The following is a 24,002-nucleotide window of genomic DNA, read 5'->3' on the forward strand; positions in this document are numbered from 1 at the left end:
AAATCCTGTGATGTCAGAAGTGTGCTGCATCAACCTGAAATGCAGTTTCTGGGGTCTGACAAGAGGGCTCTTTTAACATGAAACAAGTGAAAGAGTTTTCTCTGATGCCTCTGAGTGCTGAGAGAGAGGGGGAAGAGCCTGCGAGCTGCTGTTTGCAAGAATGAAACTCGAGCTGGTGACTTCCAGTGGACTCTTGGACCTTTAACTGAGGGATGGGACTTTCCAAACTGATTCAGAACTGCTGTTCCCCCCAGAGTCCTCACTTGGGCACCTTGCAGGCAAGGCCAGCTGCTCTGAGCTGCCTGGCTCAGTTCTCCATCCTGCCTACGCTTGTTTCCCTTTCCTGACCGCTCATTCTTTCTTTCTCCTCCTGGCCCCCTCCTCTCTGGACTTCGGGAGAGGGATCTGGAACTTGCAGCCTGTTCCTTCCCGCTTCCCTGGACCTCCTTCCTCGTGATGCTGCTTCAGGAGCCCTTCCCTGGGCCGAGAGGGACATCTAGTGGGGCTGGAGCTCAGGGACCTGGGGGTTTCTGTATTTCTTGCATTATTTATTTATTTATTTATTTGTAATCCTTATGAAGGACTGGTTCTTGTTGGAGCGGGAACTGAGCTTTCACATAGTCCTGCTGTACTGATGGCCTGGGGGCAAGGTGTACCCAGTTGGTGGGATGTTTCTCTCTTTTCTGGGATGTGTGAGGGGAAATTGTCTGTTCTGTGAGGCTGGGGAGCAGCAGGATCTGTGCAGGGGAGCAGTCAGGTCAGCCTCTCCTCCAGAGCCTGCAGCTATCTCTGTCTCTAAGGTGCCTCCCTGAAGGAAGCAGTGAGGTTTCATGGTTACCTCTTCCTTTCCAGTGTGATGCTGTACAGGTGCAGCCATTCCTGCACCGTGGAGCCTGAGGATGGAGGGAGAAATGTGGGGTGAGTGAGGGGCAGCTGCTGCTCTGAAATCAAACACAGAAGAGTCAGGCATGGCGCTTGCTGCTTTATTTGTGCTTTGGTTGTAAGAATATTTTTATCCATGTCCATCCTTGTTGCCCTTTTCCATGAGCACAAAGAGCTGTGAAGGGAGGGATAGCCAGTTCATAGCTTTGTACTTGGCCAGAGGGAAATGCTGTGGAAGCCTGAGCCCTTTCATTGCAGGTGTAGGACTGAGGATGATGTCGGACAACAGGCTCTTCCTCTGCACAGTAGAAATATTATGATGACAAGAACAAAAACAGTGGGTTTTTTGTCTCTGCTTCTGCATCAAGTGATCTTACACAAGGCTTGAAATTGTCCCCTCGAGTTGTGTTGAAACTGTGAGCCCACAGCAGTGGGAGGAAGGAGCTCTTCACCCCAAGTTCACTGAGAGGTTGCTTGAAGAAGCCAGTGTGCTCTTCCCAGGGAATTGAATCTCAGTTTTGTGTGTGTTTGGGGCTTAAAGGAAATACACTGGCAAAAACAAGGATGAATTTGATGCCTGAGCCAAAAAGGTATTTAGGAAATCTCCCCCAGACCCCAGTAATTCAGGGCAGGTGATATGAGATCCGAGGAGCTCTGCTGGTCTGTGCACTCCAGCACACACAGGGCAAGGAAAGGCTGCAGGGCTGAGCCAGCCCCTCAGAGCCCCCCCTGGCTTCCTCAGAGCCCCCATGTGCTCAGTGCCAGCCTGGAATGGGGCTGTTGGGGAGGAAAGAGGATCTGTGGTGAGTGACACTGCTCTTGGTAAAGCAAAACCTGTCTGAACACACTTCTCTTTCAGATTCGGTTGCACAGGATTCACACTTCTGTCTGGAAAAGCATCTCCTGTACCCTTGCTTGGCTCAACAATCCTTCTGGATGTGGCAGGATCCCCAGACCACGTGTGGGCACAACAGAGAGTGAGTAGACACCGGATCTTGTCCTCAGCAGGTGATGGAACATCCCACTGCAGTTCCCCCGGGTGCAGGTGCCAGGGGCTCTTTACTCCTATGGCACCCTGTTATCCCAGGCCACTTCTGGGGATCATCATCCATAATACCTCAAATTTAGGGAAGCTTTTTGTGGGGCTTGTCTGGCAGAGCTACCTACAAACTGGGACATTGGAATTAAACCATCTGTGCCTTATTGGCTGTGACAGCTCAGTGCTGCAAACGGCTGCTCCCTGGGCAACAGTGACCACATTAAATGCTTCTTTTATGCTGCTGCAGCATCATGTAAGCACAGATACAAAAATGTTCCTTACCTCTGTTTCTCTGCAGAGAGGGCTGGGGCACAGACCATTCTCCTGTGAGCCCTTACAGCTGGTTTTTGTGAGGATTTCTCCCGAGACTCTTCTTCACCACAGTGGAGCTGCTGTGCACAGGGGTGCAGTATTCAAGTGTTTTATGTGGAGCAGCTCCACTTCCTCTTAGCACTGGGGGTCTGTGCTGCTGGTTTCTGACTCAGGAACATTTGCACAGAAGCTCAGGAAGAACCACACAGGCACAGTACTAGAAAATATCCCAGTTTATTGGAGCATCTCACTTCAGAGAGTTTTACAAAACAATGTATTTACAGGTAAGGAAGGTACTAACTCAACTCAACTGGAGTGGGCTCTGCTGGAGCAAGGAACAGGCTACACAGGAGAGAGGAAGGAAATCAGCACATTCACAAGTCACATTTTTCTTTACAAAAGTAGGAGTGTAAGGCTGGTGTGGGCACAGCTGACCCATGTTGTCCTTGCAGGGAGCACTCCAGGACGGATTCAGTGCAGCCTTTGTGCTCTCCACCATCGCTTCAGGTACCTGGAGCTCAGCAGAAGCTGTATCAGCTCAGCCCAGAGTGGAGTTAAGGCACAGTGTGGGGATGCCAGTGGCCCTGGGGTCTCCATCTGTGCAAGCAGCTCTTCCCATGGCTTCCCTCAGGGTGAGTGATGGGTTCTCTCTTTCTGGCCTCCAGCTCTGGACTCAGCCAGGCCAGAAGCTGAGTTGGACAGAGGACAGAAGGAGAAGACCACAGCATGGGACAAGAAGGGGACCCCCCCTAAAACGATGGTAAGACCTCCCTTCTCCACCCCTCACAACTGAACACCACATGTGGATGGCCATTTGAAAACAAATGTAGGACTTAGAATATATTCTGAAAGCATGTTTTTGAACCTGTCCAATAAAGTTTGCCTCTAAACAAAAAGTGTTTGCCTCTTTTTTCTTTAAATTTAATTTTTTTTTTTTTTTACTTCTTAAGTTTATTATTATACGTAATCTTGAATGATGGCTCATTCATGGGAGCTGCACTAGCTTACCCACCAGGGGAGAAACTTCTCCAAACATGAATTTCTAAGTTGGGAACACTAAAGACTGAACCAAACCATCAGCTCTGGTGCACAGGGAGTCCCAGGCGCTCGCAGCGAGGTAGAGGGAGGGTTGAAGTTCACAGTAGAGGCTGTGCATAGCTGGCAGTGCCAAGTGTCTCCAGCCAGCACTGTCCAAGAGGTGTCCAGGCAGGAATCCATCCATCCCTAGAGGCCTGTGTGCTGCTGGATCCAGTCTCGCAGGCTGGTGAGCCGGCTGTACACTCCAGGCTTGTTCCTCTGGGCACAGCCATCCCCCCAGCTCACCACTCCGGCCAGGAACATCCGACTGCTGGGCTCCACACTGACCAGGGGGCCCCCGGAGTCTCCCTGCACACAAACACACAGGAGCATGAGCACCAACCCCCTACAGCGTCCTAATACAAAGTGCTGAAGTCAAAACTGAGCAAAAAATAATCAGTCAGTAAAACTCCACATCTCAAAAACAATTCTAACTCAGCACAATTTTTTGGCCGTTCCCTGAAACAAATATTTAAGTCTGGCAATAAGAGTTACAGGGCCAGAACACAGCTATAAAATCAAGCAGTCTGTCTTGCTAACTAAGAATAACGAACAGCCAGAAGCTGGATGGGGTTGTATCTCCTACTTGGTCAGATGTTTTTGAGTGTAAGTCCTGCACTTTTTGAGACTAAGTCATGTGTCGACACAAGTTGCTGCTGGCACCCATTCCAATCTGTCCGTTGTCTGAATCCAGGAGGATTCACATACATTTGGTGTAGGCTAAAAGTGTAAATATAAGTGAAAATGGCCTGCCTCCCTAACGAATAAACAGCAAAGAGCACTAACTCCAAGTGCTGCCCTACCTGGCAGGCGTCCACACCCCCAGTCAGGATCCCCACACACATCATACGTGGTGTCAGCTGGTCCGTCAGGAGCTGGTTACACACAGTCTGGTTGATGAGCCTGATCTCTGCCTTCTGCAGGATGGAGGCTCCAGTGCCTGTGAGGGTAAGTAAAATACATATTTTGAAGCAGCTCCCACTTTTTTACCCTCAAGAAACACAAAAATCATAGAATCACAGAATGGTCTGGAAGGGATTAAAGCTCATCTTGTTCCACCCCCTGCCATGGGCAGGGACTCCTTCCACTAGCCCAGGTTGCTCCAAGCCCTGTCCAACCTGGCCTTGGACACTTCCAGGGATGGGGCAGCCACAGTTTCTCTGGGAAAACTATATAAAATACGTAAGTGCAGCCCCAAATTCCCACACCAGCGCTCACCTCCTTCCGCGGTCGCTCCCCAGCCAGTCACCCACAGGTCCTTGCCCACAGGGAAGTTGTGGGTGGCATCGGGCAGGCAGATGGGCTGGACGACGGCCGAGAAGGTGACGGGGCTCTGCAGCTCCAGCACGGCAATGTCGTAGTCGTAGGTGTAGTCGTTGAAGAAGGGGTGGGAGATGACGCGCTTGATCTTCCGTGTCTGCACGTTCGGGCCGCTGAGGTCGCCTTGGTCGGTCAGGCCCAGGTAGGCTGTCCACAGGCTGGGGTCCGAGTACCTGCACGAGACACAGGGTGAGGCCCCATCTCACAGCTCGCTGCCTTAAACAGTTTCCTCAAGAAATGCCTCTCAAAATTGGTGGTTTCCTATTGAAATGCCTGAAAAGGGATGGACCCGGCTCTCCTGTACCTGATGCCCTGCAGGGGCAGGAAGCAGTGAGCTGCTGACACGAGCCAGCTCTCCGAGACCAGCGAAGCCCCACAGATGTGGCCCTGGCCCTTGACGTGCAGGCTGACCTGCCATGGCCACTCTCCCACGTCCGAGTTCTGCCCGCCGACAATCCGCGACTTCCTGACGTAGGAGCGGGTCCCGCAGTCTGGGGTGGGGAAGGAAAGGGGTGCTTGGTTACTCCTGTTCTGATTCCATACCTCCCCTCTGTTCCTTGGGGATATCTGACAGCACGAGTGCCCCATTACTCATGTCAGGGAGGGCTGATGCTACATTAGCTATAATATTTACTTCCTAAATACATAAATGTGCAGATATTCCTGTATTCCCCATCTTGAACAACGCAGACACTCCCCAGGTTGATATAGAATACATCCTGGTATTTCCAGATCAAGCCACCGCACAGAAATACCCAGAGGCTCTCTCTGCCACACTGGGGTGTTTCTCTAAGAGGCCCAGCCTAGAATCCAGTGTTCCCCCCATTCCCAGGGCACTCACTGCAGTTGTCCTCGTCAGAGTTGTCCTCGCAGTCCTGCTCCCCGTCGCACTCAGGGTTCTGTTTGCTGATGCAGTGCCCGCTGCGGCACTTGTACGTGTACTCCTTGCAGGGCACTGTTGTCTGACCTGCTGCAGGCAGGACAGAGAGACAGGGGTCAGACCCAGTTCTGGGGAGGTCACACCGCCCAGGAGCCCATCACCTCTTCCCCCCATCTCCAGGACATGCCAACCCCATGAGAGAAAACACACGCCAGGATGCCCAACCACCAAGAAATCCATCAGAGGCTGCATCCGAGGGAGGTGCCCCCACAGTCCACCCTCACCTGTGCTGCAGCTGCCCTCGTCGCTCCCGTCCCCACAGTCATCCTTCCCATCACACTTCCGTGCGTTGGGGACACACTTCCCGTTGTCACACTTGAAGCTGTCGGCTGCACAGCCTGGGGACAGAGAGCAGCTCCTGAGGGCAGGGCAGGAATCCTGCAGCGCTTTGACATACAGCTGTGTCCACTGCCTTCCCCAAGTAAAGCCTCTGCAGCTCCAGCATCCTGTGTCTCCAATCTCTTCTTCTCCAAACTGCACACCACCCCCCAGTTACTCAGTCCTTTCTTTCCCCAAAACCCACGTTTCCTACACCTCTGCACATCCTTCTTTCCTCCAAGCTCTCGCTCGGGGCTCAAGGAGGCTGCATCAGATAAGTCCTTGCCACGCCCCGTGCCTGGCTGTTATTTTGGGTTTCTTGCCCACTCTTTTCCAGCACAGCACTTGCTTCCCTCCATACCACAAGCCCCCACACTCCCAGTCCCCTTTACGCCAGCCCTCAGCGAGTCACTCACTGCACTGCAGCTCATCACTGTTGTCACCACAGTCGTTCACGTTGTCACAAACCCAGAACTTGGGCTTGCACCAACCATTCTGGCACCTGAACTGCTGCTCAGTACAGCCTGGAAAAGGGCAGTGAGAATCACAGAATCATTAGGGCTTCAAGACCATCGAGTCCAGCCTGTGACCGATCCCCACCTTGTCACCCAGACCAGAGCACTGAGTGCCATGTTCAGCCATGTCTTAAACACCTCCAGGAATGGGGACTCCATCACCTCCCTGGGCAGTCCCTTCCAATGCTAGAAATCAGGGGAGAGACCTGCAAAGGCACCTGTGGAGTCACCAGCGACCCATCCACCATGACAGTTCTCCCAGTGGGTGTGCAAACACTCGGGAACCCGCCAAACAGCTCGAGACCGTGCGCATGTACATAGATACACGACGCACTCGGGCTACAGCACAGTATTTCCATTGTTCTGGAGAACCAAACCATTTGGAACTGTCCTGTCTCGGGCAGCAGAGGCTGAAGCTGACATCACTGCAGGACAGCCTCAGGCAACAACTGAAGCAAAGCACTTGCTACAAGCAGCAAGAAAGCACCTGAGAAACTCTGATCATGGGCCACTCTTCCTCAGAAAACTACCACTCCCCTGGGAACCAGATCCCAATCTAGGGGATTCCATCCTCTCTAATGAACCGCAGACCCTGGACAGTAACACTAACTACAGGACAGCTCTGCTAATTCAGGAGGAAAACTTGTTGCACAAAGACACAACTCCATGTATCCCACAGGTTTTCCAGATGTGCTCTGCAAAGCCTGCCCGGTTGGGTAACAAAAGGTGTCCCTTCACAACACCCAGCTCAGCCAAACCCACAACCAGGAGGATTACACAGAAAAACACATTCCCAGCTGAGTGGGACTGGAAATGGAGAGAGATGCCACTGGGAGAGGGCCGGATTAGCAGGAATTCACAGCTCCTAGGCTGGGAAAGGATCCCAAACAGATCCCACATCGAGTGCCTCTCACTGCAGTCTGGAGAACAGCGGCAGCGCTGGTTCCAGGCAGCACCGAGGCACACTGCCCAGAACAAATACCCCCAGAACAGCCACCCCAGGGCATCATGACCCTTCCCATGCCATGCCATGCCAAAGGGAAACCAAGGATGGACTTACTGCAGGATCTCTCGTCGCTGCCGTCCACGCAGTCCAGCCACCCGTCACAGCGCATGCTCCGGTCGATGCAGCGACCCGTGTTGCAGGTGAACTTGCCAGGGCAGGCTGGGAGGGAGAAGGGAGCAAAACCGCACATGAGCCCTCCAGGTGTCCCCTCTACATCACCTCCCCAAAGCACACAGTGCTCCCTGTGCCAGCCTCCAGCAGAACATAGCAGGGACACAATGAGGTTTGCGGTAAAATAAGACAAGCTGCTATGCCCCTGGAAAAGGCTAGGGAAGCACGGAGGAGGAGCAGCTCTGGATCTCAGGGAAATCAGTTTCTCCCCCAGCCCCAGGGTTCCAACTCACGGTCGCTGGAGTCGTAAGACAGGTACTCTGCAGAGAAGCCCGTGTCTGTGTAGGACTGGTCTGAGTGGAACCGGACCTGGATTTTGTTGGTGCTGCTGGCCACTACAAACTGGGAGCGCTCCCCACAGTACCTGCAGGGCAAAGGGGAGTCAAGTGCTGTAGCAAACTTCCTTCCATCCCTGACGTCCCATCGGCACAGAGCTGAGGGGGCAGGAGAGCAGGGAGCAGGTCTGATCCCAGCACAAACTGCCAGGTCTCAGGGTCCAAATTCTGCTGCCACTCACAGTAGGATTGAGCCAGTTGCAAACACCAGCTTGTGACCTTAAGAACGACTGTGAACAAGTTTTTCCACATCCCTGCCTGCCTCAGTGATGTGTCTGATCTCAGATATGCTGGACTTGTGCAGGATCCCATCCCACCACAGGCAGGTGTGACCATGTACACAAGCAGCACTGCAGGAACTCAGGACTGTAGAGGCAAGTGCTGCTACTCAGAACCCTCTCTCTGAGGCAGGGTCAGCTTCCTTGCCCAAAACATTGCAAAACAAGACTAATCATGTCCCTGTGCAGTAACAAGTTGTCTGGCCCAGGTTCCATCACGCTGTGTAACAGCACATGGCCAATACATCAGGAAATGCATCACAGAACACAACGGAACTGTCCTGAGAACAGAGATTTGCTCATTCAAGCAAACCCATCCCAGAAGTTTCTGCCTTCCCTCACATAAGCCATGTGCCATGACAGAATCTGGGGGGATTCAGCTGCAGCTGGGTCTCATCCCCAAGCTTGGGGTTCCCCTCTCACCACAGGGTAAATCCCAGCACCCTCCTGCCTCATCCCATCCTAAAGAGCACCAGCACACTTCCCACAGCAGGTTTAAGGAAAGCACAAAGTTCTGTGTTACTAAACAAAGCCCCTCCATGGGTCAGAGAGCACCCGACAACCCACCTTGTGCTGTTGATCTGCACATAGTCCTTGGTGCAGGAGCTGACGGGGATCCCGGGCTCCAGCACAAAGAACATGTTGAAACGCACCTTCACATTCTTTATAGAGGGAACCTGCAAAAGCAAGCAGAGTCAGTGGGGATGCTGTTTTCTGGAGCAAGGAAAAGGGAATAAGCTTCATGGGAAGAGGATAGAAGATAACTGAAAACAGGAAGAAGTCAAGTTTTCCAGAAGGAAAAGAAACACCTTCATAAAAGTCACTATGAGCCACCCCAGTTGCAGGATCTCTGATGGAACAGGCACACAGAGGGGGTGGAAGCCAGACCTCTGGTCACCAGCCAGTGACTGGACTGCCCCAAAGCTCCCACTCTCATGCTTTTTGTGTGAAGCTACAGTTTTTCGGGGGGCTACTATAAGTGTCACGTGGGGTTCAGGCCTCTCACTGCCTCTTCAGCCTTTGCCCCCAGCTCTGAACACCTCCCTCAGCCATGCCAGACTCAGAGCCTCTGGGCAGCAGCTGCTGCGAGCTCCCTTGGACTGCGTCTGTACGACCAGAGTCATTGGACAGCCTAATGAAGGGACAGAGAGGGCCCACCTCACCTCAATGTTCCACACACAGTCTGTGTCTGGGGGGTAGTGTGCCGGGTAATAGGGAGTCGTGAAGGTGCCACTCTCTCCCTTCAGGGTCCCACCACAGGCTAAAGATAAACACAAGACGAAAACAGGTTAGAGATTCAGAGATGTGGTTTGCCCAAGCCTCAGCTGGCTGTCACCCGAGGCAGGAAGGGAGGCAGAGGCAACAGTGTCTAACAAGGTTAAGTCACCCTCTGGAGAGACCAGCTCTGCTCCAAGGCTTGAGAGAACCCAAGAGATCAATTAGGTGCTTCCTGCATACATCAATCTGCATGTCTAACCCAACCTAACACCTATTTTGGCCTCCTCAGGGACATCATTACAGCAGCCAAGAGCACTGTGGGCAAGGCCAAGATGTGACCTGTTTCCAGGTGCTCCAGCCCTGGAAACATCCCTGACAAACTGACCGCAGCCACACCCACCTCCCTGTTCAGCTGCCCCTGGCAGGGAGAGGTGGGGGAAACAGGCCAAGGGCTCTGCTCACCTTTCATCTTTGGGAGCTGGAAGAACTCAGCCTTAAAGCCAGGGAATCGCCCCTCCTTGTTGGTAACCAATGTGATGAGCATGACGTTCTGGGAGGACAGGAAGGTCAGGTTGTAGGACGGGGCGTAATTCCCACAAAGCCTAGGAAGCAAAGGACAGAATCCATGAGGCACAGCTGCACAGGTCAGCTCCGAGCAGGGACAGGAGCTCAGGTCCCAGCAGGAATCTCAGTGCTCAGTGCTGTACAGGAACATCCCGGGGACACTGACCTGACCAAAGTGTGGGGCTCCACGGGGCTCAGGGAGTCGTAGACCTTGATGTAGTCACTGTCATCTCTGCAGGGCTCCAGCTCCAGGGTCTTGAAGGTGAGGCTGATCCTGGAGCTGGCATCTGCCCTCAGTGCCCAGTAGCAGAGGGCATTGTTGGGGTACGGGCTGTTGGGGAAGCCTGGCGTGGTGAAACTGGTGACCTGCCCTTCCTTGGCGTGGAGGGAGAACATGCAGCTGTCTGCCCGGAGAGCAGGGAACAGTTAGCAAGGTGTCCTGGTTCCAGCCAGGGTACAGGTCATTTCTTCTCAGTAGCTGTTACAGTGCTGCATTTTGGATTGCGAATGAGAACAGTGGCTCCAGCTGGGCTTAAAACCAGGAAACAAGGCAAACGAGGAGCTTCTGCCCTGCCTTTCCCTGGGATGCAGAGACTAATTCCTCCTCTGCCTGCAGGCTGTCCCTGAGCAGATGCCTCTGCAGGGAACATGCTTGCTGGATAACGGTTGTGCCACACTCTGTCTGACCCCACACCAGCTCCAAGGAGCACACTGGGGTCTGCCTTGCATGCAGAGCACCCCTCTCCAGACCCTTCCCCATCCTGCAAGGGAAATCACCACCCTAAAGAGGCCACTGAGATTAAAGAACTGTACTTACTGTCTCGGGCCGAGTGAGCTATGCTGGGGTCCACAGCTGCAGGAGAAAACAGAGCTGGTGTCATCCTTCGGGCTATGGAAAATGCCTGGGCACATAGCTGAGGTTGTCCCCAGGACCTGCACTGATCTGGCCTTGCCTGTGGGGTCTCTCCCCGCAGGCTGGCCAGGGCAGGCTGCTCCTGCCCAGGCTCTGGGGAGCTGAGGGACTGAGCTTTTCCTCAGCAGATGGAGGATTCACCCCTGTCCCTCTGCACTCAGCTCAGAGGAGAACACAGAGCAGGTCTGTGCAGCCTTCCCCAGTCTGTACATCCCATTAAGCCATGCTGTGAAATCCAGGTCCTTACACCCACCCTGAGGGTTGTCTGAAGGCCCCCAGAGGAGGGCTGTGGCCAGCACCTTCCCTCTCCAGTGACATATCCCCCCAGTCCCACGCGGAGGCCCAGGGACGGCGGAGCCAACACTCACGGAAAGCGATGACCGACTCCACCTTCAGCAGGGGGTTTCGCAGGCGGGGGTTCCACCTCTGCACCAGGCTCTGCTTGTCGGCCATCGCCCTGTCCAAGCTCTGCTCCCGGTACTTGGGGACAAGGAATTCGGACCAGTAGTAGGCAATGACGCTGCCTTCGCTGTGGGAAGGGCAGTTGTTGGGTTGAGGGCAAGGACAGACATGGGAAGGCTCAAGTACCACTAGAAGAAGGGGCCAGGCTACTTGATGAGACATTTTTGGATTTTAGCCATGGGGAAGGGAGAGTCTCAAGGGTAAGTTAAGAAAACCATGCCCAGTAAAGGCCACTGCCACCCCGGGGAGTCCCTCTCAAAGCTGCCAGGTACCACCCACTGCAGTTCACTTCACCACACCTTGATTTTCCCAGGACATCTGCCAGAAAACAACACACTTTCGGGTCGCTTTTCACTGCCTATCCTTTCCTGTGTCACTCACGGTGACTACTGGGTGCCTCCACCCACAGCACCCCGGGAATGAAGGTAAATATCTGTGTGATATCCCAGCATTGCCCTCCTCCACTCTCAGACCCGGCTCAGGCAGCACTGAACACTCACCTGAAGGCAGTGATCACTGTCTCTTTGTGGTAAGGGCCAATATCTGCATGATTCCTGTATATCTCCTCCACCTGAAAGGGTTGAAGGGAGGGTTCAGCACGTCTAGAAGTGAGGAAGGAGGAAAGGCTACAGACAGACAGAGCTTCAAGCCCACTGTGGAAAATCAGGGCACATACCCGGCATCCCTGGCTGCAGGAACCTGCAGAGCCAAAGAGAGGAAGAAGGAAAGTTGAGAGTCCCAGAAGAGCCCAGACCCAGCATAGCACAGCCTCCTCTGACTCAGCTCTCCCCACTCTTCCTGGGGGAAGCACAAATCCCTGACTCTGAGGGGAGAGGCAAGACCAGCCACGGCTTCAGCATGCAGGGCAGACACCCTCCTGCCTCAGCTCCCAGCCCTGATTCATCACTGACCCTGGGATGTGCCCTGGCAGCTCCTACGGCACCAGGCTGGAGCTGGGATGCCAAGACCCAGCTCCAAGGTATGTCCCTGCTCCCAACCAGTGTGTCAGAGGGAGCGAGGAAAGCTGAGGGGAGCCAGGAAGCTCCAAGGAATCTTACACGAAATATCCCCATGGCCACAGGGAAAGAGGAAAATTCCTGCTTGCAGGAGGAGGGATGCAAGAAGCCTCTTACCGTGCTTTTCACCTTCTGGGCCAACATGCTGAACTCTGGAGAGCTGGAGTCCTCGTAGGCATCCAGGAATTCCCAGTTCAGAACCCGCAAGTGGCCATTGAAAACCTTCCGGACGGGCGCGTTCCTGTCTGGAAGGGAAGAGTTCAGGGTCAGGAAGGGCAGTGAGGGCTGGGATTATGGCACAGCAGGTCCCCAGTGACAGCAATCGGGGCAGGGGGGTGGAAGTGGTGTCCTCCCACCTCCTGGAGCCTTCCCAGAGCTAGGAAGGGCACATGTGAGCAACACCAGTAAAAAAGCTGGTAACAACACCAGGGTATCACCCTCGATGCCACCACCCTCCTGATGTCACACTCACATTTGAAGTGCCAAATCAGGAGGCCAGTGGTGAGGGAGACGAGCAGGAAAACCACGACCAGGACGGTGACGACCACGTGTCGCTTTGGGCCACGCTTCTCCACCTTCTTGGAGTTCATGGCAGGGAGGAACTCCACCCCTTCGTCCAGGTGGTTCATGTCCTGGGAGAGGAAAGAAGGCAGGACGGTGAGACGGCTGTTCCCAAAGCCTGGTTTGGAACCACAGAGCAGCCTGGAGCAGGTTTGTGGACAGGGAACGCGGCAACTCCCCAGCACTGAGGGCACAGGCAAACCTCGGCGTCGCAGCTCCACAGACACCCCACAGCACCCTGAAGGCTTCTCCTTTGCTTTTCCGCACACACCTAATTCCTTTCTGGACCTAACACAAGGTCACGCGCTCAAGGGGCACGTCCACACGCCCTCCCGTGACCATGGCAGGTCACAAGCCCACAACCTCTGAGATGTGCCTGCCAGCAGATGAAACGGCAGAGAAAAATTCACCGCTTTGCTGGTGGAAGGTGTGTCACTGCAGCTTGTGGGGCACAGCACACTATAAATAGCATTTCTCTAAAAGAAGAAATCAAGCCACTTCCTCCCTGAACATTTTCACAGTGCTCTGTGACATCTCCTGGGCCAACAGCCCTCCTGTGTTTCTGCTTGGAATCTCCCATCCAGCAGAAACACCCATGAAAAGAAACAAACCAAAAATACTAAGCTGAACACACAAGACAGCTGGTGGTCTGCCCCACAGACCACAGGCAGCCAGACTCTCAGGACAAGATGTGGAAGAGCAGATCCCAAAAAGAGGAGGAATGACACCCACATCACACAGCTCTTCCTTCCACCTACCCCACACTGGGCTGGGTGAAGAAGAGGAAGGCCTGTGTGGCATCAGCTGTGAAACCCTCGGTTCCCTGGGGTTTCACTTTCTCCAGCCTTTGGTTCCCTCCCTCCATCCTTGCCCTGCTCATGTACCTGCATCTCCAGCCCAGGGGGAGTCAGAAGAGCTGCAGATCCAGATGTTTTCAGAGGATGCCACACAGCATCCTTGGCACAGGCTGATGTCAGGGGCCCGGACCCACACCCACCCTGGCACCTCCTGTCCTCCCAGAGCTGGCAAACCCTCGTGGGCAGAGCTGACCACATCTTCTACTTTCATTCTGTGCCTCTCTCAGGGAGGAAGGGTTCCGTACCTGCTGCAAACAGCCCAAACCATAGGGATCCCTCAGCTTTCTGCTCACTGCCCTCCCATTTTCCCCTTACCAGGCATCCAGCAGCTCCCTGGGCTCTGATGACAGCAGGGACACAAAGGGCTGACTCACCCAAATCCATGGCAATCACACACCCCCCTGTGCCCCGGAAGGGGTAAGGCTGCCCCACAGACATGACCCTGGGTCAGACACTGCCTGTCCTCTCCCAGCCCAGAGCTGACACAAACCTACTCTAATGGCTCGTGTTCATTTGGTGCAAATGTCACAAGCCCCTACCGGTCAGAAAAAATAGGGACAAGGGGGATATGGCTTCATAGGACACGGGGCAATGGCTTTACACTGGCAGAGGATGGGGTTGGATGAGATATTGGGAAGGAATCCTTCCCTGTGAGGGTGGTGAGGCACTGGCACAGGTTGCCCAGAGAAGCTGTGGCTGCCCCATCCCTGGAAGTGTCCAAGGCCAGGATGGAGTAACCTCGTCTAGCGGAAGGTGTCCCTGCCCTTGGCAGCGGTGGGGGGTGGAACAAGGTGAGTTTTAACGTCCCTTCCAACCCAAACCAGCCTGTGATTCTAGGAAAAACAATCAGCAAAGGGCATGCTGTTGACAAAGCCTTCTGCATTCTCATGCAAACTCAAGCAACCTCACTGCACTTCCCTTACGTGCTTCACCATCTTATCTTTCCCAAGCCTCACCTGGCAGGAAAGCCCAGCTCCCACTTGCACCATTCCCCCACTCCTTTTGGCCTTTTCTTCACCCAACCCCTGTCCTCTCCTCCCACCTCCCACAACCCACCACAGCCCCTCCTCCCTGTGGTATTTGCCCGGGGCCCTTCTCAACAGAAATTGAAGTTACAGGCACCTTACCCTGAGTTTTTGTTAAGGACTACAAGTTTAATCCTCTGCAAACACCAGAAGGCCACCACGACCAGAGCAACAGACCAGTTTTCACATCACCTGCTCTCAAAATCCTCTGAGTTTATCATTTGGCAACACAGGGAAGGAACCTTCATTCATATGTGGGATTTACTGCCTAAAGCTGGGCTGAAAGAACTGTTTCCATCCCCAGAATAAACAGACCTAGCAGGGCCACAGAGGACAATCCCATTGGGAGTACTCTGAATGCTGTTTGGCCTCTGTGATCACACAGGAAAAGCTTGACAACATAACCCAAGGAAACTTTAAAACGGTCAAGATGCAAAATAAAGCTTAAATACATACAGACATCCTAAATAAAGAAACTCTTCAGTCAAAGTCAAGACTATCTGAAGTTTGACATATTGTCTTCCAAACAGCCATCTGGCTCCCCTCAGGTTTCCAGTCATGCAATAAACCCCCCCCCCAACCAGGTAAAGAGAAGAAATTGGCCACAAATCTTGCAAGCACCTCCCCTCTCCCACCGTGGGGCTGCTCCCAGTGCTGAGCCTTCCCAGGACTTCCAAGACATTGCTGTTGGTAGCAGAAAGCAAAGTATTTAATTCCCTATTAACATCTGCAGGAGCCTGTGGCAAGAAAACCACCTCAGGGGCTTAAATGATGTATCTGTTCACACAGCAGCAACTTCCCCACACTTCCTGGGGGCAGTGAGGAAGAACCACAAAGAAAACCCTATTTTCCAATAGAAAACCCTTCTGCTGAGGGGACACTCTGTAGAATTCCCAAACTTGAGTTTCACCAAACTGCCAGAAAAAAACAGGGCTCAGTGGCAAGCAGGAGCTGCTGCTGTACAAGGCCAGGCTGCACAACACTGGGGCTGATGCATTTTAACATCCTCTTTGAGCTAAGGTTGTGTCTTTGCAATGAAAAATCTCTTAAAGGGAGAAACTCATCAGTGGGATTAAATTAGAAGGCAAACAGAGGTTCCCTCTGCCTCCAGCATGAACAAACGCACACAAAACACACGCAGTACTCCAGTGGCTGAGGTGTGACCAAGGAATTAGGCAGGAAAACTCACCATCTGATCTTTCTTTAGACAATTCCTCTGCTTTTCTTGGAAAAAATGAGGATGAAACCTGTGAGTTTACAGCACACCTTTGTTAGTTTGCTCTTGCTCCAAAGGTGAGACAGCAGCAACACCCACAGCACAAGAGAAATGACGGGAGTGTGGGGACTCCTGGGGAGCTTATTTTTGTCTCTCCTCCCGTACAAGGTGCACAAGCAGCCACTGACGCTGTTACCTGCCAGAAATTACCCAGTGATTGGAGGCAGATACGAGACCGGATCCAAAGAGGTTTCCCTCCCTCCCTGCCCTCTGTTTCGTATTCCAGCTCTCGTCCTCTCCCATCCCAAACCTTATGGAGGCCATTATGTTCCCCGGCCAACGCTGACACTTGTGTGAAGCTGCTTTGAGGAGCTCTCACCCACAACCTGGGTAAGCAAGAGCCATTCCTGCAAACTCTCTCCCCACTACCCCGAGGATCTGAAGCATCCCCCAAACACTACTGGAATGCTGAATCAGGCCCTGCGGGAAGGTCTCAGACGAGGCCCCGTGTCCCAACCTCTGAGTAAGAGGCTGAATCCTCCCTGCCCACACTCAGCACGAAAAACACCCGTTTGACCTTAGGACCAGACTTGTCTGAGCCCAAAGTGAGTGGCTCAGCCTCTGCCTTCCTCAACCCCTGTGCTCCACATTCCCTTCACTGCCACCACTCCTGCTTTGGGGAAAAATTCCTGGTCACCATCCTCTGAGCTGGGTGGAGACCAGATAGAATCACAGGCAAGGTCGGCTCAAAGATCATAGTTAAACCAAGAAAATAATGACTACAATGTTAATCTCCTTTAGTTAATGGCTGCTGCACATTTCCCTCACGTCTTCGGAACAGCCCAATGCAGCAGCTCTAAACCAAGAGGAGCTGAACATGTCCTGCTCTCACCTTGTCCATGGTTCCTGCAGAAACCATCTCTAGCCCGAAGTGACTCAAGGTCTGACTCTCTCGCCCTTCTCAAGGAAACTGCTCCAATAAACATTATTAACAGAAAACCTCCCTTGATATTCTCTCTGTCTTAGTCACTGGAGCAGTTACTTCCTCCTGCTCCTCCTCGCTCAGCCCTCACTGGCACTGCCACGGCAGGGTTGGAGGGTTCTGGTCACAGTGGCAGGAAAGCCACATGCCAATCCAGTGAAAGGGTCAGGCAGACACTGCCCTAGTTCTTCCATGCCTCAGTTTCCCCTGGAGTAGTGACTTCATAAGGAAAGTTGGAAAAGGAGCACTCACAGATTTATAGAGCTCTCAGAGGACTCCTGCACACAATTCCTCTATGCAGAGTCCCAGTTCATTCCTGTGAAAAGCAGACCTCCCACTCCTCCTCTGTAAGCCACACAATGTATTTTTAACTGTGCTCTGCCAGACTGGACAAACCAGATGCAGAAGTGACTAATTCTGTCAGCAGGAAATTCAGCAGGCACACAGGGATGGTGGGAACGGCCACACAGTCAGTTCTGGAGATCTTCCCAGAAAGCAGAGAGATCCTCCTGCAAAAGGGGGATCATGGAAACGCTGCGACATGCCACGGAGTAAGAAGATTCCTGGGATGTATACAAAGCAGTGGTCTATCTGGGATGAGCATCCCCCACAGAGGCTAGTTTCTGGCTTGTTTGGCAGTTCCAGCAAGACGATGTGATGTGTCCCAGGCACCCAAAATCCTCACTGCTCCCCTCTCGTCCAAAGCAGCTGCTCCATCTCTCCCTCAGTGTCTGCATCTGTTCACAGGACCCCGTCTCACAGAAGGACTCGACTCCCGACCATTAGTTTCATCTGTCCCTTATCACCACCAGATAACTTGTTTGTATAGAACCAGACTACGAGATTCAGCTTCTTCCCTTGACCTTTCCCAACTCCAGACTCAGCTGGTCTGCCACAGGGCCAAAGCTGCACAGATCACAGAAGGTAGGAGCAGGTGTGCAATCAAAGCAAGTCTCACAGCAAAAAACCCATTGTCTGACACCAATATACACGGTCAAGAAAAGAAACCCATAAAATGCCACGTTGGAGGTGGCCTGGGGAGGTCTGAGATGAAGCAGAGTCACGAGACTCTGTTAGGCTCTTGAGGGTAATTACACCCTGCAGATCCTAGTCCATGTGTCCAAGAGGCAATTCCCACCTCCCTCTTTCCAGCCACACCCGCCTCAGGTGGTGTTCAATAAAAACTAAAACAAATACCACATGAGAAACGAGAGGAATGAAACCTGTCGGCTGATCAAGCAGCTCAGGACATGGGCTCAGAGCTTGGGACGCCCCAGCTTTGAGATCAACAGGGTGGGCTTGTGTGGCAAAAAGAGCCAAGAAAGTTAGATTTTCAAAACCTGAGTTTTCCTGGATCACACTGAAAGCCAAAACATGAGGGGAAACAGCCTATTTCTCACAAGTAGTGAAACAAATCCAAAAGCTGCTGACACACGGTGTTTACAGCAGCAACTCACTTCACCCAAGGAGCTCAAGTACAGCTACACCACTCTTGAATCAACTCCTGAACCAATTCTTGCTGCAAAAAAGATCTGATAAGAATCATCTCTTCACTTGTCCTCTTACTCTTGATAAAGAAATAACGTGAAAGCAGCATGAGAGCGAAGCTTCCCCAAGGCGTATTCGCGCAGTGCTGCCCCACCACGGGCAGTAATGCACTGAAGAAACTTTGCCAATGTGTTATTTTTCATCTCCAGTTCTGTATTAAGGGCAATGGAGCTATAAAATGATGAATAAACAGGGAATATGGGGCAAGAACTCAAGGCCAGAGTCCTGCAGACTGTGTATGTCCCAGCAGGGAGGGCAGGTGCCAACAGTGAAAGATATGTCACACACACCTACTTCACGCACCAATTTTGAGCTAAACCCTCTACAGCATTCGATTGTCTTGTGACCACCCTGAGTCATACGAGAAACCAAATTCCTTTGGGTTTATTACAGAAGAAACTCAAGTTAATGTTTGCAGAGACAGCATAGGCTTGGCTTGAGCCCCGCTCCAGGCTTATCACTGCAGCTGTGTCCTGCATCTCAGCAGCTCAGAAAAAGCCACCACACTTTTGTGTGTCTGTGGTAGCAAAGAACTGTACACTTAAGTCTTAGCAATTCTTGGGAAGAAGTGGGGAATAAAGCTACATTACAGCCCTGATCCGTGTAGCTATGAGCCATGAAATTCCTCCTTACAACACATTGATGTCCCAAGAGCTGAAAGAAACATGCCACAGATGCAAACAGCTTATTTAAATCACTCATATGTCTTTCCCGGTACAGACAGCACTGTCTGGAAAACAAAACTGCCTCCAGCAGCTGAACTAAGGCAGCTGCACCCCAGACGTGGATCAAACGCTCCTCTTGACATTTCACTCACGCTCTTCACCAGCCCCTACAGTTCTGAGGTGGATCTGGCCCTCGAGTTTTCAAGGTTTGGATCCAAGAGCAAGGAAAACACCAGCACCTCTGACAGGGCAAAGCCTCTGCCTGGCAAACCCATCCCTGTAGGCTGCTCCCTCTCCACCCCAGCCCATGGCCCAGATAACACAGGCTGTTATTTGCCTGTCTAATCCGTGGCCTTTGGATGGAAAAGGCACATTCTACCCTGGGCAAGGGGAGAACTTTGCTCCAATACCTTCCCCACAGCCAGGCCCTCAAGACACTCTCGCTGCTCCCTCAAGGGTTTTACAAAGTGAACTTTTGTTTGCTGAGCAAAGGTCTGGTGAACTCTCAATTGGCCTCAGCCCTTTTCTCATCATGTCTTCCTTATCCCTGTTTGCCTTTGGCACCAACAGCAGCCAAACTGGCCTGAGCAGCAGCTCACCCACCAGCCACTACCCCAGAGAGACACTCTGCACCTTCCCAAGGAAGACGAGCAGCTTCTCCTCAGCCCAAGAACTGTCACAGCTCCTTCCCCGACGCAGGAGGAGACAGACATGGCAAAAACACTCACATTTCCTCCACTGTCATGTTTATAGGGGGCCAAGTCCGACAACAGCCAGTCCACGAGGGACAAATTCCTCAGGCTGTTTCCTGCCAGGAGGGCAGATACCATCTTCAGGGAAGTCCTCCTGGATCAGATCAGTCCCTCTTGCACTGATGCAGGGGGAGAAGTGATCCAGAACCAGGGAAGGGACTCGTTCGAGCCCTCAGCCCTGCAACAAAGACACACCGGAGCACAAACCTACCCCCTGCCAGGAGAACAAGGCAGGCAGGGAAGATCATGTCACACAACAGTGTCACCCCGACCCAGCTGGGAACAAGGAGCTCCAGCTGAACCGTATCAGCGAGAGCATCTCCTTCCCACTCCTGGCAGTGCCTACGGCCCTGGCACACCTTGGACAGCGGAGCTGGAGGCAAGGGAAACGTCTCTTGCTGTAGGCCAATTTTCTGATCAGTGCTAGAATGGCAGCTCCTTTGTTGCTGCCAGATAACAACCGCTAAACCAGGCCTTGGAGACACCCAAAGCCTGCAGGTGAGCTGGGAAGTGCTGCTGTCCTGCTTTAACCTAAAACCTGGTTTGAAACAGCTCTGTGGCACAGAACAGGCTCTGGAGGTGCAACCCAAACCCACCAGGCCCTGCCCAGCCCTCAGCCAGGAAGACCTACATAAAAAAGCCAAGACTGTGATTTAAACTCGCTCCGGTCTCCAAACACACTGATAAAGCAGAGGTTAATTAGCAAAGCCCCACAGCCCTGCGTTAAAATGAGCCCTTCCAACGCTCGTACAGGTTCAGGTGGATCTGTTGCTAAACAACCCGGCCCCCACGCTCTGCAAACAGTTCGCCTGCGCCGAGTTTCCTTTTAGTCCCAACCCCAGAGCCCAGTTTAAGGCGAAATCAAAACCTTGGGAGCGACAGCAGCGCCGACACCGAGGAGATCCAACACCACCACAGATGGGTGGAGATTTCCACTTTCCCAAAGCTGGTTTCCCTTTTCCTGCCCCGCTGAGCTCGGCACCGTCCCCCAAACAGCTTCCCCTGCGAGCTGGAATCCCCCCCTTCCCGAGGGATGCGGAGCCGCCCCGGTCAGCCCTGACCGGTGACGCTCCAAGGGGCCGGAGCGAGCGGAGCCGCGGCAGCTCGGGAAAGGCTGGAGGCTGCGTGGAGCCCCCGCCGTGCCCTCACCTGCGGCTGGGCGCTGTACCTCATGCCGGCCCCGGCGGCCGCCGGGCCGTGCTCCATGGCCAGGGCGGCTCCGCGGGGCTCAGGCCGCCATGGCGCGCTGGCTCCGGCCTGGGCACCGTGCCCGGCTCCTCCTTCCCTGTCCTGCCAGGTGTGGAAACGCCCCGTGGGCCCTCCGAGGCTCTGTGTCCCGCTGTAGCTCCCGCCTTCTCCTCCTGCACAGGGACGAGTGTCCGCAGGTGCCCCAAAAGCTGTGCCCAAAAGTCCCGCGTGAGCTCTGCGTCATCCAAGGGACCCTTCAGCCACGTGCTTTGCTTTAGGAAATGAAACCAAAGAAATCTTTCATCACCAGAAGCGGGAGGGCTGGCTGGCACCCAGGAATTCACAGCTCCTTGGGAAAAGCTTTGTGTACCCATGGTCTCATCCCTTCTGGGGTGACAGCACTGTCACACTATGAAACCCCCCTGCAAAGGGGATTTTACTCTGCTGTTCCCAAAAACATCGGTGCACTCAGAGCCTACCAAAGCAAAAAGTTCCCTTTATGCCAGCCTGAAACCTGCCCTCAACCAGGCTGCAGCACTGTAGGAAGGAACCTTCTCTCGGCAAATGCAGACCAGATGCCAAGTGAAGGACAGAGTGTGCTGCAGAAACTGCACGTGTGCCCAAAGGTGGCACCCGGAGGTGGTCAAACATCAGCAACAGCCCCCGGCCCTGTGTGGGTTAATATTAAACGGAGAGGAGAAGGAGGGACCAGCAGCAAAGACCGGGGTTCTGGGAATGATCTAATGCAGGTTTGAAAGAGGGTTTCTAACGCTGAAACTGCACTGGCTTACTCCATCGTTTTCCCCTTCTTGGAAAGATGATTTCCCCACACACGCTCCAATATTTAGGTTTCTCGCACTCAAGAGCAAGTCAAGATTAAAATATCTGGATCAAACTTTCATGGAAAAGTTCTTCCCTTTTCTATCTTATATATGACAATCGAAACCAACATGTGATATGCCCATCCAAGATTAAACTGGCCATCCCACTGCCGACCCAAACCTCTTTACACCAACTGCATACAGCCCTGAAACTGACTTTTTTCCACATTTGAACACTTAAATTTCCCAGAACTCTCGTTCTGGTGTAACAGGAGCTGCCCACTGATCACACCCCGCAGGGGTGTCACTTGCTGGGTCACTTTTGTTTTAAAATGTCTCCTGCAGAGCATAAGTTTTGCAGCCCTTTTGCGGGTGTTTTTTTTGGGGAAAAAAAGAGATGGTGTGAGTTCTGTGGTCCCGCTGTTTGTTAAAAAACACAACGTAACTTCTGGGCTCTTGTAGAAATACATCCTCCACCGCCTTCCCTGCCCCCTCAGCAGCTGCCAGAATCCCACCCACCGCACAGCAGGAAATATCCCTAAATTTAAGGTATTCCCCTTCAAAAAGGTGCTGTGTTAGTCAGCCTGGTGATGTCAGAGTATTCAGCCCTCCCGCTGGTGCCCAGCCCTGCCCAGCACTGTTTTTACAGCCACTCCCTACCTGCCGGACTTAATACCCCCCTGGGTACAAAGCAGCTGGTCCAGGCTGAGCCACTGCCCTTGGATTCTACACATTTCTCCTATTCAGTGTACGGACTGATCTCCACCCGTGCTCCGGGATGTGGCTGATGAGGGCAAGAGGCAGATTCACTCTGGTATCTCCTGCAAAGATCCACAACTCCTGACTTTCCACAGAGCTGTGAAAACTCAGCGTGTTCTGTCGTTCACACCACTGACATTTTACAAACTAATTCACGAGCCCAACTGAATCTTTGAACAAGGGGACGAAATCGCCGTGGGGAAAGACAACAAACAATATAAATTGTGCTAAATATAAATATTATGTAGCTGGGAGGCTGTTGGTTTAGAGTCCTAAATAATGCCAGGATTCCCGTTTCTCTGCTGCAGAAGCACAGGCATTTCCTTCTGTGATTTACAGGCATTTCCTTCAGGCTGTGCTGCAGCAGTTGCAGAGTCACCGTGTTAGCAGCGGGTCCCCTCCTTCTGGGCACTGTACAGCCCTAAAACACAAAGCAACGATTCCCAGCCTGTCTGCCATGTGCTTTTGTGGCGAGATTTCCCTGTGTCCCTCCAGTGGTACTGAAGGATGCTGAGCCCAGCCAAGGCACTTTGAAAATGTAACAAAGCATAAAGTTCGAGGCACTTACCCACATGCGATGGCAGCAGTCAGCGACAAAGTCTCTGCTTGTTCCCACTGGGACCAGTTTATCCAAGAAAAGCCGTCGCCTCCCCCTCCTCACGTTGTCTCAGTTTGGCCACAACAGCATCCTAAGAGCAGAGCCGGGCTTTAACACGCCTTTGGGAGGAAGGAGAGCCCTGAAATCTGAGAACCAAGTCCGGCTTGGTCAGAACCGCGTGCGAGTTGCAAGAGCTAAACCGCACTGAGCTCGAACCCCAGGAGAATCCCAGGGGAGACAGGGATCAGCTGCAGGAGCAGCAAACTCTCGCTGGACAGGCGGGATCCTTCTGCATCAGCTCCCAGCCCTGGGAATGCCATCCACGTGAAAGAAGGGAAGAGCGTAGCTGCTTACATAAGAAATGAAGGCCGGCTGCCTGCAGGGGAAAAGGCTTCTGGTGGAGGCAGTTCCCAGGAATTCTAGCAAAGGAGCACCATCCATCCACACCAGGTTCAGTCAGTGCCTAAAGCTTTTCCTCCCGCAGTGTGGCTCAAGGATCCTGCTCTCAGTGTGACTCCCAAATTCAAATTTCACCGGCAGTGCCCTCCCACCCAGATTCCTGCCAGACAACCCCGAAACCACCCCATCTCAAACGCTCAATCCGGTCCGGCAACTTCCACGGCATTACAAAAGATTGGGAGAGAGATAATGCACACAGGGTGTC

General features: G+C 53.0%; 1 protein-coding gene and 1 long non-coding RNA gene across 6 annotated transcripts; one reads left to right on the top strand and one right to left on the bottom strand.

Moving 5' to 3' along the window:
- Positions 1–1,752: 1,752 nt before the first annotated feature.
- LOC120323705 lies at positions 1,753–3,129 on the top strand. Its single transcript, XR_005564457.1, has 2 exons — positions 1,753–1,859; positions 2,220–3,129. It is a non-coding gene; the product is annotated as an uncharacterized LOC120323705 (long non-coding RNA).
- On the bottom strand, positions 2,449–23,411 carry ST14 (ST14 transmembrane serine protease matriptase). Of its 5 annotated transcripts, none has more exons than XM_039383754.1 (19): positions 23,309–23,411; positions 12,839–12,998; positions 12,484–12,611; positions 11,851–11,921; positions 11,257–11,417; positions 10,793–10,828; positions 10,142–10,379; positions 9,874–10,013; positions 9,357–9,454; positions 8,761–8,870; positions 7,814–7,944; positions 7,464–7,568; positions 6,305–6,412; positions 5,795–5,908; positions 5,472–5,600; positions 4,935–5,121; positions 4,529–4,803; positions 4,114–4,250; positions 2,449–3,619 (listed from the first exon to the last, which is right to left on the bottom strand). In XM_039383754.1, the coding sequence occupies exons 1-19, from the start codon at positions 23,312–23,314 to the stop codon at positions 3,458–3,460; spliced, it is 2,496 nt and encodes an 831-aa protein (XP_039239688.1). In that variant the 5' UTR covers positions 23,315–23,411; the 3' UTR covers positions 2,449–3,457. The 5 variants fall into 5 exon arrangements, with proteins under 5 accessions (XP_039239688.1, XP_027596347.1, XP_027596346.1 ...); XM_027740546.2 differs by lacking the exon at positions 23,309–23,411 and adding an exon at positions 21,122–21,312 and having other exon boundaries at positions 5,472–5,597; XM_027740545.2 differs by lacking the exon at positions 23,309–23,411 and adding an exon at positions 21,122–21,312.
- Between the last annotated feature and the right edge of the window lie 591 nt (positions 23,412–24,002).

This window comes from Pipra filicauda, unplaced genomic scaffold (genome assembly GCF_003945595.2).
Source record: "Pipra filicauda isolate LSUMZ 115617 unplaced genomic scaffold, ASM394559v2 scaffold323_size1005334_pilon, whole genome shotgun sequence".
Taxonomy (NCBI): domain Eukaryota; kingdom Metazoa; phylum Chordata; class Aves; order Passeriformes; family Pipridae; genus Pipra; species Pipra filicauda.

What these genes read in the sequence shown, in the direction of transcription:
- ST14 (XM_027740545.2), bottom strand. Translation starts at nt 21,178, where the DNA reads ATGGAGCACGGCCCGGCGGCCGCCGGGGCCGGCATGAGGTACAGCGCC. An exon ending in CCCAGAAGGTGAAAAGCACG is followed by an intron (nt 11,922 to 12,483) that starts GTAAGAGGCTTC and finishes CAACCCTTTCAG; the next exon opens with GTGGAGGAGATATACAGGAA. An exon ending in CAGTGATGAGCTGCAGTGCA is followed by an intron (nt 5,909 to 6,304) that starts GTGAGTGACTCG and finishes CTCTGTCCCCAG; the next exon opens with GCTGTGCAGCCGACAGCTTC.